Raw genomic sequence first — 14,085 nt, 5'->3', positions numbered from 1 at the left:
AGAAGTTCAACGTGCGTACATACGTTAATGGCTGGCGCCCAAGCAAAGGTAATTGGAAGTTTCCTTCGGCCCTCAGTAAGGAAAAGCCTCCCCACCCCTTTCACAGCCCTGTGGTGTGACCTTGTTTAAAGGGGTACCTTGAAGTAAAGGGCCATTGCAATACATTTCGTTAATTTTGTATTGTTTTCCTTTAAGTGTTATTGACAAATGTGCTGAGGTTATACACGTATATATATCAATGGCAGGGAGGGTTATATGAAACTCAGGCGGGGGGCAGGGGGCACGACGCAGTCAAAGTTCAAACAGACTTCCAACAAAATCGTACAGGCGAGCATCTCGGTGTTTGCCGATCGCCTGAACTGCAGCGGACACGCACGGACTGAACTGGCGAACTTCGAAAGAGAAACCCGCCACCGGTGTCAAATTTCTGTACCAACATTCGACTTGAACGATTCGGAAGGGCGGCACTGAGCCCTTCCCACCGAAAGGCCTCGGGACCCTCCCCTCTGTCATCGATCTCCCCTGGCGCTACGGCGCTGCCCAACACCAATCCCCACCACCACCATCACCACCAACCAGCACCACCACCACCCCCACCACCATCACCCCACCACCACCACCACCATCACCCCCAACCAGCACCACCACCACCATCACCCCCAACCAGCACCACCCCCACCACCACCACCATCACCCCCAACCAGCACCACCACCATCACCCCACCACCACCACCACCATCACGCCCAACCAGCACCACCACATCACCCCACCACCACCACCACCCCACCACCACCACCACCATCACCCCCAACCAGCACCACCACCACCCCCACCATCACCCCACCACCACCACCACCCCCAACCAGCACCACCACCACCACCATCACCCCCAACCAGCACCACCACCACCCCCACCACCATCACCCCCAACCAGCACCACCACCACCCCCAACCAGCACCACCACCACCCCCACCACCATCACCCCCAACCAGCACCACCACCACCCCCAACCAGCACCACCACCACCACCATCACCCCCAACCAGCACCACCACCACCCCCACCACCACCACCATCACCCCCAACCAGCACCACCACCACCCCCACCACCACCACCCCCAACCAGCACCACCACCACCCTCACCACCACCACCATCACCCCCAACCAGCACCACCACCACCCCCACCACCACCACCCCCAACCAGCACCACCACCACCCCCACCACCACCACCATCACCCCCAACCAGCACCACCACCACCATCACCCCCAACCAGCACCACCACCACCACCACCACCCCCAACCAGCACCCCCACCCCCACCACCATCACCCCCAACCAGCACCACCACCACCCCCACCACCACCACCCCCAACCAGCACCACCACCACCCCCAACCAGCACCACCACCACCCCCACCACCACCACCATCACCCCCAACCAGCACCACCACCACCACCATCACCCCCAACCAGCACCACCACCACCCCCACCACCACCACCCCCAACCAGCACCACCACCACCCCCACCACCACCACCCCCAACCAGCACCACCCCCACCACCACCACCCCCAACCAGCACCACCACCCCCACTACCACCACCATCATCCCCAACCAGCACCACCATCACCAATCCCCACCACCACCAGCACCACCATCACCCCCAACCACCACCACCATCACCAATCCCCACCACCACCACCATCACCCCCAACCAGCACCACCCAGCAGAGGTCGCAAACGGGTTTTGATTCCTTACCCGTACCCGTACCCGGCCGAACCAGGGTCGCAAACGGCTACCCGTACCCGTACCCGGCCGGGTACGGGTAGCCGGGTATCGGGTAGGGTACGGGTATCGGGTACCCGGTTGCAACCTCTGCCACCCAGTGCCCACCAACTCACGGGCATCTATCGCAGACCCCTCGGGTCGATTCGTCGCCCCCCACCGCGCGCCTCGAGGTGTTCGTGGGCATCTCCGTCGGCGTGGGGGCGGGTGGGAAGTGGCTGGCTGGCATTGATGGCGCGTCGTGTTTGAGATGCGAAAGCCTCTTAAGCCTTTACACGCGAGAGGAGAGCGTGGAGAGCAGGGCTGTCAATGCGCGAGCAAGAGCTGAGTCAGTGCGGGGGGGGGGGGGCGTGTCGTGCTGCCAAGAGCCGAGTTGCACCTTTGATGTGGCGATACAAATTATTCCTTAGAAAATAATCCGCGGAAGGCGCATTCGTCAATTTCTCTGAGTGGTGGTGGCGCTGCGGCGCACTTTTGCAATTGCTCTATTGTGGGGGGGGAGGGGGGGGGCGGAGGAATCGTTCTCGAATAAGCGTGCCCCACGCTTAAGAGCAAAACGTTACCCGAATTGCAGCCGGTTCATTATTGAATTTCCGCCCTTCGTTGAGCTCCTGGCCAATCTTACACTCTTTTGAAACGCTGCTGCTGGCTGCTTAATTATTTCGATACGTGTGGCTTGCAGCCAGTGTGAGTCGTCATGGCTAGTGGTCCATCAAATTTATAAAAATTAGATAAAATAAGATTTTTTTTGGCAAACAAGCATGCCAGTTCAACCTCGATGCAGATAAAATGGTAATGTTTTGAAGCAAACATTTTAAAAGTAAATGTTTGTATTAAATTAGACGTGGGTTTTTTTTTCTTCCAACTATATAATCTCACTTTGGCGTATATTACAATATAGACGGGATTACAAATAGATTTCAAATGAGGTTATAGGACAGTTTAATGTCGCTGCAAATCTGATGACCGGAGCAATATCTGAACGATTCCTGAACAATCTCCCCCACGCTTCACAAACCCACACTGACGAACTTGGTGAAGTATGGTCATGTAACGCCCATGAGCCCACACACTGCGTGGATTGATGGGGGGGGGGGGGTGGCGGGAGGGGGTGGTATTTGACAAGGAGCGGATTGACAAGGCAAATGTTTTTTTATTATTTTAAAGTTTAATTTAAATTTTCAATTTCACTTTGTATCATTGCCTTGACACGGCATAGGCTGAGAGGTGGCGTCGAGATTCGGACCATGTGCGAAGCGTTGCCAGTCAATTTTAGAGGTGCCAGGAAAAATTCCGCATTGAAACATTTCCTAAAATGCCATCTTCAATGTGGCAACAACATCTAATATGGATGCTCCACCCTCGCGCCGTTCAACTTTTTCACTTATTTTTTCACTTGTTTTTTCACTTGTTTTTTCACTTATTTTTTCACTTGTTTTTTCACTTGTTTTTTCACTTATTTTTTCACTTGTTTTTTCACTTGTTTTTTCACTTATTTTTTCACTTGTTTTTTCACTTATTTTTTCACTTGTTTTTTCACTTATTTTTTCACTTGTTTTTTCACTTGTTTTTTCACTTGTTTTTTCACTTATTTTTTCACTTGTTTTTTCACTTATTTTTTCACTTATTTTTTCACTTGTTTTTTCACTTGTTTTTTCACTTATTTTTTCACTTATTTTTTCACTTGTTTTTTCACTTATTTTTTCACTTATTTTTTCACTTGTTTTTTCACTTGTTTTTTCACTTGCTTTCTCCGCGTTCATTATCCCCCCCCTTCCCCGCACGATCGAGTTTCATTTCTCGGCAAAGTAAAACGACGAGCAGAGGAGGGGTCGAGATGGGACGTGCCCCGCTCACGAGATGATATATAAACAAAGTCACATTTTCAACCAGGGTAACGGCGATATCGCAATTCTACCACAAGATATCGGAGCCACCCTGGCTTAGCGGTAGAGCTCGAGAGAGCCCCCCTAGGGGGTACTTGGCCTACTCTTCAACCTGTCGACCTTCTGGGAAGTCAACAGTTGTCCTATGGATAGACTCGCCTCTGCCATAGAAATGTGGATTTTCTACCGCTGGCTTAGGGCAGTAGAGAGGGGATGAGCACCGCCTCAATGTTGATTTGAGCAGGAATCCACTTGGAGTTTACGTTTCTAACCCTCCACGCCCTGATACAGACCGGCATATTAAGTTGTCGTGTTGCGCCCAAGCGTTTAACGCGCCGACTATTATCGTTTAAGCTCACCGGTAAGTTCGAGAACAATGATCAACCCGAACTTTAGCAAATTAGATACGTTGCAGTGGCAGTGCTAGAAATAGGGTGGTGAACGATGTGGCCTAACCCAAAAATGTTAAATCATAGGTGCTAAGTTAATTAAGCCCATTTCTCTTTGCTCGGATGATGCGAGCAAGTTGCGTCGGTAACAATACTGCAGGGAGCTGTACAAGCTTCCACAGAGCTTGCCTGCCTTGCAACATGCGAACAAAAAATGTACGCAATACGCGAAGCAAAATTAGTTAGCCAATAAAGTAAAAGAAGTGCAATGCGAGGAGCAGAATGGAATCCGAGGTGTTTTGTTGTGGTTGTTGTTAGAATAGAGATTATAGTGTAGTAGTAGGTTTTTACCCTTTAAACTGGTACAAAACTGACACCTTTGTACAAGGCATCATGTTTGCAATAACCACAACACAAGTAGTCAAAATGCAAGCAAAAAGAAACAACTCTGATAATGATAATAATATGCACTGTCCTTGAAGTTGATTGGTCCACACCCGACTACTACTATATTTTGCCACCGGTAAAGGAGGTCTCATAGTGTATAAGAGATTATATTCTTCCCCGGAAGATCTGAACGTTATTGTTTATGTGACTGACGGGCACATTAGCATGATCCTCCATCCTCCCACGTGTGCATTTAGAGTAAAGAAACGTTAAAAGTGTCGCGGCGTCTTCGATAACCCACTTTCGTTTTCGCGGTTTGCCTCCGACGCGCCTAGCATTCTGGGATCGCTCGTCAGCTCGCGCGCTCAGGGGGCCACGTGTCTCGAAACGAAGTGGAAGCCTTTCAATGTAAAGCTTCTTTCGTGACTGCAGGGATTCATCTTCTTGGTTCTTTCGGTAAAGTCACGTAGAATGGAAATAATAAAATAATAAAAATAAAACATTACGTTTTATTATTATTATGTTTTATTATGTTTTACTTTTATTATTTTATTATTTCCATTCTACGTGAATAAAACATTTTATGTTTTATTTTTATTATGTTTTATTTTTATTACGTTTAATTTTTATTATTTTATTATTTCCATTCTACGTGAATAAAACATTTTATGTTTTATTTTTATTATGTTTTATTTTATTATGTTTTATTCTTATTATTTTATTATTTCCATTCTACGTGACTTTACCGAAAGAACCAAGAAGATGAAGTGGAAGCCGTGGGACAGGCCTGCGAGCATTGGCGGCGTTGGGCCGGGTGAGCGGGGAGTGGGCGGCCCGGACATCACTCGCTCTCACTCAACGCTGATGTTAGCCAAGGCAGGGAATTGAACTCGGCGTGCTGTGCTCATCGCGAAGCGTGCTGGCTACGGCGCCACCACTTCACAACACAGTCGGTACATCTGTGAAGTTTTACTCCGAGTTACGTCAGAAGCTCCGAGCAGCACAATGGCGCAAAAAGTTGCACCGATATATAACGGAGCATGAATAATTAATTGGCGATGTTTGTCCCGGGATGAAAGGAGAGAGGCGGTGGGCGTCTTTTTGTGCGCGAGACGCGACGGAGAACAGCGTGTTTCGCTGTTCCAAGCCCCGTGTGTTCATTTCAAAATCCCTCGTGTCCCTGGCAGGCAAGGCCGGGCCGGTAAGCCTGGGTTTCCCTAAAGCCACAGCGAAGCGCTCTAACCGGAGGGGTGCGCAGAGTGTGCACGCGAAGGTGATGACAAAAGAAGGAAACATCAAAGAGGTCGCGGTGGCCGAGCGATTTGGAGGTCAGAGCGTTGCTCCGGGTTCGAATCTGATTTACAATAGCCAAGGTTGTTAAGTGTAGTTAGTTGATGGTCTCAGCGCGGTCACCAATTACTGCACGCACAAAAAACATGTATTATTACTTTTAAATCTTTCTTAATTTGGTTAAATTGCAGCTCCGACAATGACGTGTCAGTTTTGGTTGGCGTGCGGCGAGCATCGCCCCGTGCAGTAGGGTGGGTGCTGCCCCTTCTCGTGTGGTGCAGAGGTTACACACAACAACGATGGAGCAATATGCATCAACTGCTGCTGCTTCTGCCCATCGAACCCCGCTACAGCAGTTCGTGTGCTCACAGCCAACGCCGTCGAACTTCTCAAGAACCTAGTCCCCATTTCGATTTAAAGCTTTCGTGACTGCAGGGATTCATCTTCTTGGTTATTTCGGTAAACAGGTCTGTCGAGAAGACTTTCAGACGCTGTCTTCTCGACAGACCTGTTTCTTCACCTGAGGACGGCTACTTGCGTTGTGGCCGAAACGTCGTGAGAATGATTTTATTATGTTTTATTTTTTTATTCATTTTTTATTTTCCTTTTACGTGACTTTACCGAAAGAACCAAGAAGATGAACCTAGTCCCCAATGTACAACTTTGTTACCGCTTAAAGAAATACGTTGCTTGTTGATGCAACACGCCGTAGAGAAGAAGTACACCGGACTGGGAGATTTAAGGCAATCTGCTGTTGGTGTTTGTCGGTGTTTGTGTCTGGCGGTGTCGATGAGTGCGATGAGGGTAACATCATCGAAGTGTCCCTGAGACCGCTCGAGGGATTTGCTCTGTGAGATTTGGAACCACCGTGACTGGCACTGCCCCAGGTACATTCTGCAGAGTTCACAGCTGCACAGAGAATGTGCTACGAATGACTGTGGCACTTTGAGATTTGGGATTTTTGGATCATTTACATGCATTACGTCACATTGTGTGTGACTTTGGGGCTCGCAAATGAAGTCACCGGGCATCACATGAACACAAGTGATGTCATATGAGTGATTTCACTTCCCTTTTTGGAAATTATTGTAATATGCTTTTTTGTTCTCGGATTTTTTTTATGTAGTATTTAGGCATTATGTAAAGATGTTTTCAGATCAACACGGGAATAGGGGGAGCACCTGCCTGGAATGCACGTGCGTGGAAACGGACCCGGCCATGGGGTGAAGTCACATTTGGGTGGTACTCCAGTCCGTCTCTCTACGTAGCATTTTTTAAATAATTCTTTCTCATATGATCAAGCAGGATTTGTTGAAGCAAGCCGGTTTTGACCTTCTGGGCCTCATCAGTAGAACCAGGCTCGTTAAACAAATGCTAATGACTTACCAGATGTTTTTGGCAAGAGCACTCCGAATAGGTGCCTGTGTGCATTTTGGTACAGGTTGCTTTACAGTCTGATGATCTTACACTGCATTGGCTGACCTGAAAAAAGGAGAAAACGTGTAGGATTTCTATAAAGGTATCGCCCATTATAATGTTCCAGTGGTTCGCCTTAACCTGGGGTGCACGCAGAAACCCCTGGGGCTGCGAGATGCCCTTTCTGGGAGTACCAGAGATGGCCAGATTTTTTCAAAGCTAAATAATCGAAACACAAATTAAGCATGGGCACTTAAGTACAACTACTTGGTTTCATCAAACCTGTGTATTTATTAAGATGATGCATTTGTTTACGATTGAGAACCAAAGGGGTGCAAGGCTGCAGTAACGGTTGAGAACCACTGCCTTAGTCAATGAAAGGATGAAGGCATCCCATGTGGTGTGTCAGTCATGAGGGCTGTTTGACCATACTTGACCGCACTGATCTCACTGCGGGTGGATGAAGATGAAGAGGAATGGGCGCCCAGGACTTATTCAAATATCTCTCGCCACTGATGTTCGCCGTGACTGGGCGTCGAACCGGGGTCATCAGGGTTCCAGCGCAGCTCGCGAATCGCTACGCCCTGCTGCTCTCTCCCTTTGGTCAAACTTTAAAGAATTCTAATTATGCAGCGGGTTGAAACGGGCGTGCTTGAATGCTGGATGTGTGGCAAAAGATAAAGTGTTTGCCAAAACACTTGAAGAGCTTCGGTGATCTTCAGCAGCACACACCAGGAGCATTCGAGACAATTGCAGATTTTGGCGAGCACCTGGGACTCTCAAATCTCAATGCGGGGTGTCTGTCGCCAACACCATGGAAGACACGTGGGGGTTCTGAAGAATGAAATTCATGTGATAAAATATTCATGCTGCGTCTCTGCGCGGAGCGGTGGTGTAGCGGTTTGCGGCGCTGCACTACGAACCTGGTGACCCGAGATTGATTCCCGCTCACGGCCACCAACATCGGTGACGAATATCTGAACTGGTCATAGACACCCCTAGGTCGACTCGGCTCTAAATTAGCACCTCATGTGGTGTGTAAACATCACCACTGGGGATACAAAGGCGGCCGTGTGTTGCTAGTCACACCGCCCCCTCGTGTATCGTGGCGGCCTTAATAGATGCTCGCTAACAGCACTTGCCCCAACAGTGTGTGTAGGTTACAAGGGTGATATTTGTCTCTGTCATTTCTTATCGAACTTGGTATTGCAGGCCGCCCTTATCAATCCACTGAAAGAATCCCCACACCTTTTGGTCATGGTTATCGTTTGCCCATACTTCACCAGTTCAGATGTGACTCGCCACCGATATTAACCATGGCCCGGATCTTGTTTGAGGTCTCCGCATGCATAGCACAGTGTGCTAACCACCGTGCCACAACTTCTACCCGGTGTCTAATAATAACAATCTAATGTTGGATACTACCTGAATGGTCACCCTGTATTTGAATGATGAGAGCGTTTAAACAAGGTTTTAAACCGCCGTTATCTTCTACGAGATATTTTATTTGCAAACATTCCATGCTCATCTTCTGCGTATGGCTAACATTGATGTAGAGAAGTGGGTTCTCTTAACCTGGGGTGCACGCACCTGCTGGACATGCAAGATGCCCTCTCTGGGGGTGCGAGACGTGCCAGATTTTTTTCGAAGGTAAATCATCGAAACACAAATTAAGCACGGGTACGTAAGTACAACTACTTTGTTTCATCAAGCCAATATATTTCGTAACATTCTATTTTTTTACCATTGAGAACCCAAGGGATGCAAGGCTGCAGTAAAGGTTTAAGAACCACTGATGCAGAGCAACAGCTACGATTTGCAATGAGGAAGTTGGGCCAGTCCTTTGCGTCAGGAGTAGCGGAGTGGTGAATCATCGCCGTGATGACGCCCCCCTCTTAGTTTGTGAATCGGGCATTGAGCCGTTGCGTGTTCCACGGTCTGACCCGAGTGGTGACCGCGGTGGGGAGAGCTGGCAGCCTTCACACGGACCCACTCTTGTTCGGCGAGAAAGCGCGACTAATGCCATCATCAACCCGGCAATCGGACGTCAATCAACGATTTGCCAGTCTCCGGCGCAACAACGCAAAAGCCACAGCATGCTCATAGCCTCGGCACGTGGTCTTTGGTGGGTTCGAGGGCGCAGGGCGTTACGAGTGACATCGCTCAGCGGGTGCGGTAATGCGGCCCAGAGGTAGCGCGTTCGTTTCCAGCAGCTGCCCCGGTTAATACTTTGGGTGTATTGATTCTAGATTTGAAGCTTTCGTGACTGCAAGGATTCATACTCTTAGGTTTTTTCGGTAAAGTCACGTAGGTAAAAAATAAATAATAGAAATAAAATAATAAATCACGACGTTTCGGAGGCAACACAAGTCTCTGTCATCAGGTGGGACCGTCACAGCTAAATTTACTGTATCAAGTGAGGAAAAATACAAGAGACAAGCTCTTAAATACAAGTTAAGGGTGAGGGGGGGGGCTTATGTGAATGTGGTAGCCAGGGAATGGAACGGTGGGGGGGGGGCTAAAAGAGAACAATGGTGCACATCGACTCGGGGTTGTGACTGGTGTTAGCTGATAATCAAAATAAAAGAAAGCAGTACTGTCAAACGCTGGGGATGTCAACACTCGGTAACGTAGAATAGTACCTGTCAACCAAAAATAAAATACGCGCCCGTCTGCTTCAGAGTGGATGTCACGGATCCCCCCATGACCTTATTCGCAAGAGTAGGCCATCGTGTACTGGCGCGTCACGGTTCAACTTTGACAAACTACACCACGTATTGCTCAATTGTGGTCTTAAAAAGTAACCATGATTGTCGCCCTCCCACTCGGTGTGGCTTTCCTGGGCAAAGAATCAAAACAAAAATAACGTGTCAGCAAAATAATGAAGCAAGTAAAACGACACAGCGGGGTAGCAAAGCACTGTGGCATTAATTTACGTCACATTCCCTCGCATTTCTCTTCCCCAGGGTTTGCGTCGACCTGGAGAAGATTTTCCGAGGCTGCAGCTCCGGGCGGGAAGAGGCGGATGAGGAAGCTGCCACCGAGGGAAGGGGGGTCACTCCTGACCAGTGGACAAGCCCTGCGCCGCGGGAGCTGGAACCGCCCCAGCTGAGAGACCTGCTCAGGATTCACTGGCGTTTCGTATCCTTCACATTTCCATGTGCGGTATATATATATATGAGTCTGTTCTCCTATAATGCGGTGGTAGTTCCGTTCCTGAACAACACCGCGTTGTGGGACAAATCGCGTTATAATAAATCATGTATGGTAAAGCAGAGTGCGCAATGACGCGTGAGATGTGCGTATGCAGGCCTGAACAAAGCCTGAGATGCGTGGGTAGCATCTAGAAGCATCCAGCAGCATCCCGCCTTGTGCGATGCCATGCCGAAGCAGCCGGTACAACCGCTTATTCCTACTCGGGCTTTCCCTTAATACTTTCATCGCGTTATATCCAATTTGCGTTATGAAAACAACATGCGGCGTTATAGGCGAACAGCCTGTACAGTATAACGCTTGGTAGTTGTTCGCAGTTGCTGCTGTGCAGATCTCCCCCACTTGCTTCATGCTTGTAACCGCGTGCTGTTCGGCACGATGTCCGACGTTTCGCTACCACACTGCTGCTGGGAGCTAGTTCGGGATTTGAATTCAAAGGAGAAGCTCTCCCCACCCTGTGGAGTAAAACGTTGGACACTGCGCCGAAGAACGTGACGCATCGCCACCTCAAAATGCATCGGGAGAGGCTGTAATCAGAGAGGCTGTAATAGATTGCAATATAATGTGGCACAGGTTGATTTAGAGGTTTGTCCGAACTTAGGAGACACAAACCATCGAGAGAGAGAGAGAATTTTTTTTTTGCAAACAGCTGCCAGTCAGCCTTCATACCGCGAATTAAATTTTTTTATGAAGACTAAACGAATGCTTGAAAGCGTTACGGAATCCCCTACATATGCGCACATTTGAAGCCGGTCCTGGGCCTCTCCTAGGTCGACTCGGCCTAAAAACGAGTACCCGGTGCGATGTGTAAACATCAGGCGGCTGGAAGTGGTGTTGACCATCCCCATCTACCCCCCCACCCCCGTCCCATATCGTGCTAGCCTTCAAAGGTGCTTGCTAACAGCATTTGCCCCTAAAGCCTGTCGCAGACTATATGGGAGGGGTGGGGTGGGATCTTTGTCTTTTACGAGTGTACAGAAGCCCAGGTGTTGCGGACACAACGCCACTAAACCGAGTTGGTTTTGCAAAGTGAATTGTTCCGTTTGGGGAAATCATTGCCGTATGGATAACCGATACATATGTTGGGGGGGGGGAGATGTAGGGAGTAACCCTATTATTTTATATGGACGTTAACTGCACACAACATTGTTTACTTGCCCTCATTACATAAATTGTTTACTTGTGCATCATCAGCCGCTCCCCGCCTGCCCGCATGCGCGCGGGAAGCAATTCGCGCGACGCGAGAGATGGGCTCGCGGCTTTGCACGAACGCTTCGGGTTTTTTTTCTCTCCCCGCGCGCGCACACAGACGTTTGTTTTTAGCGGCGAGCACGAGGGCGCCGTGCTATTTGTCGTTCGTGATTTTGTTGACTTGCTCGTCGGTCGGCCGTTTCGCGTTCATTTCGGGGAGGAAGATCAGTGCTGGCTCGCGGCAAAGGGGGACTACTGGGAGCTCCCGCGTATTTAATATCGCCCACGTGACACCTGTGTCTGGTGTTGACTTGGTAAATTGCTGCAAGGACGTTCGTGTGTGTGTAGAAGCAAATATGTCCTTCACAAGCAGCATTTGAAGATGTATCACTTGGATTTAGTTTCACGCGCACAGTTTTGTGTTCACTCTCACCAGCAATTTCCCAAGCTCTGTGATCCTCTATTTATTTCCTTTTTTAAGTGGGGGGGGGGGGGGGGGGAAATGGGCCGAAGTGGTACACAACTTAATTGTTTGCAATGTCGCTTGGTGGCTTTATCGCATAAATAGGGCGAGTGCAGTGCCCAGAGTGCATCGGGGAGGTAGGGGGGAGGGGGGGAAATAGCTCCGTAACAGAAAGGCCGCTTTAACTAATGGAGCATTTACCCTGAAGGGAAGCATGGGGTGCAGCAGCAGCGCTCTCCCGCTCCACGGCGAGGAGGGTAAATACACACACCAGAGTTTGATAGCTCGCTGCACCCATGACGCCACTTTAATGGCCAACAGCATGAATGTGCAATGGGGGCGGGGGGAGGAATTTTATGATCGAGGTCACAGCGAAATTCGTGGAATGTTTGGGCCAGGACAGTCTCTCTCCCTGCTAGGTCTGCCAAAGTGGGGCTCATCTCACGGGAGGGACAACCTTGTCCACGTGAACAGGGACGAGGGTTCCGATTAGAGCCGTGGATCATTAGTCGGTTAAGCCGATTGTACAGAAATTGTAATCGACTGCTCTTTCGTGGTCCATTAACTCGAGGGCGCCTTTCAAAATCGGCGGCCGTCTCCACCTCCTGCCTCCTGAAGGTGGGAACCCCCCCCTCCCTAAAAGCCATGCCCAGAGTGACACGGTTGATTATGTCAATGACGTCTCCAAGCCCCGCCCATCACATTTCCATTCAGAGTCACGCGAGGCGACAGAGTTAAGAGACGACGTTTATCTATATCCGTGGTGTTACTGCCTGACGGTGCGGAGGGTTCATTTAACAGCGGCTACGACTGCTGCTGCTGCTGCAGCGGCGACGGCGGCTTGATCGATGTTTGTGCCGTAACTCCCGGCTCGTTGGGGAGGAGAGAGAGAGAGAGAGCGGCAGAGAGAGAGAGACCCATACGAAACGTGCAAGAGAGATCGTTTGTGATCGATATTCCTTGCCACCTCCCACCCCTGCACGTTTGCTTAACCGTTTCGCTCACCGTGGCTTAGTCGGGCCGCTTCACTGATAGTGCGGGGCTCATTAACCACAGTCAAATCAAATTAAATGTGCGGTTGGCATGGGTGCCCTTCGAACAGTGCGAGACTCCAGGCTATCACAACGGACGCTGGTTCAGCTTAATATTTGCAATATTTTGCTGCCTTTTCTTGGATTTTCTGTTTGCACATAGTCACTTTAAGATGTTTTCTTGTTCATGTTTTTTGTTTGTTGCGGTTGCACCCGATTCAAGAGCCGAATGGCTCACAGGGCTATACCTAATAAATGAACTTTGAAAGTGCGGGGCGAATCTGCCCACGGAAACTCGGTCACGGCACAATCCTCGTGCGTCGCCATTGTGCGACGTCGATGACGACAATGATACAAATTATACAATCATCGCCATCATCAGCCATGCTCAATCTCCTGTTGGATTGAGCCCCCCCTCTCCCTAAGCCGCTGCCACCTCTCACGATTCTCCTGATGCAATGATCCACCTCAAGCACCTGCACAGGACGCCGATTTCGTTACTCCATCTCCTAGGGGAGGCTTACTCCCGGATGTGTCGCGCTCCTTGACTGCCACTCGGTCATTGCTCCCGATGTCCCTCTCGCTAATACGCCGAGGGTGTAGAGAGTTCCACACGGTAGGAGCCACAAACGCGGACGCACGAGTGCACAAAGCCTTCCAACAGTCCCCCTGGTGCATGCTCAGCCCCCTCTTTCTAAAGTCTCATTTGTCAAGAGTTTACACAAATGTCGACACCATAGGCAATTAAGCGACGACATCGAATCATATTCTCATATGCACACGGGGGATGAGAGCCAGAGCGCAAAAGACTTGGCCAGATCGTGTCGTCACGCGTCCTGTTTCGCGTTTAACCTTTGTTTAACGCCATTGGAACCTCATTTGCCAGTAAAAAATATGATAATTGTTTTTTACCCTTCCATCTGGCCAGATGACGCCTTTTGGCGTCATCTGGCCTTTTGGCGTCATCTGGTCCATCCCATGTGAGACTAGGCTCTAAAGAAAGCTGTCTCGGGTGTGGACCAATCAACTT

General features: G+C 49.6%; 1 protein-coding gene across 1 annotated transcript in view; it reads left to right on the top strand.

Annotated features, from left to right (window-relative positions):
- Positions 1 to 14,085, top strand: part of LOC144938527 (trafficking protein particle complex subunit 9-like) — a 112,422-nt gene that overhangs the window by 53,721 nt on the left and 44,616 nt on the right. Inside the window, exon 18 of the mRNA XM_078866426.1 lies at positions 10,124 to 10,298. Coding sequence (XP_078722552.1) covers positions 10,124 to 10,298 — 175 coding nt within the window. The remainder of the gene's footprint in view (positions 1 to 10,123; positions 10,299 to 14,085) is intronic.

The sequence above is a fragment of the Lampetra fluviatilis genome, chromosome 2, assembly GCF_964198595.1.
Source record: "Lampetra fluviatilis chromosome 2, kcLamFluv1.1, whole genome shotgun sequence".
Taxonomy (NCBI): Eukaryota; Metazoa; Chordata; class Hyperoartia; order Petromyzontiformes; family Petromyzontidae; genus Lampetra; species Lampetra fluviatilis.
The sequence above is the reverse complement of the archived record's forward strand: the minus strand, read 5'-3'. Positions and strand labels throughout refer to the sequence as shown.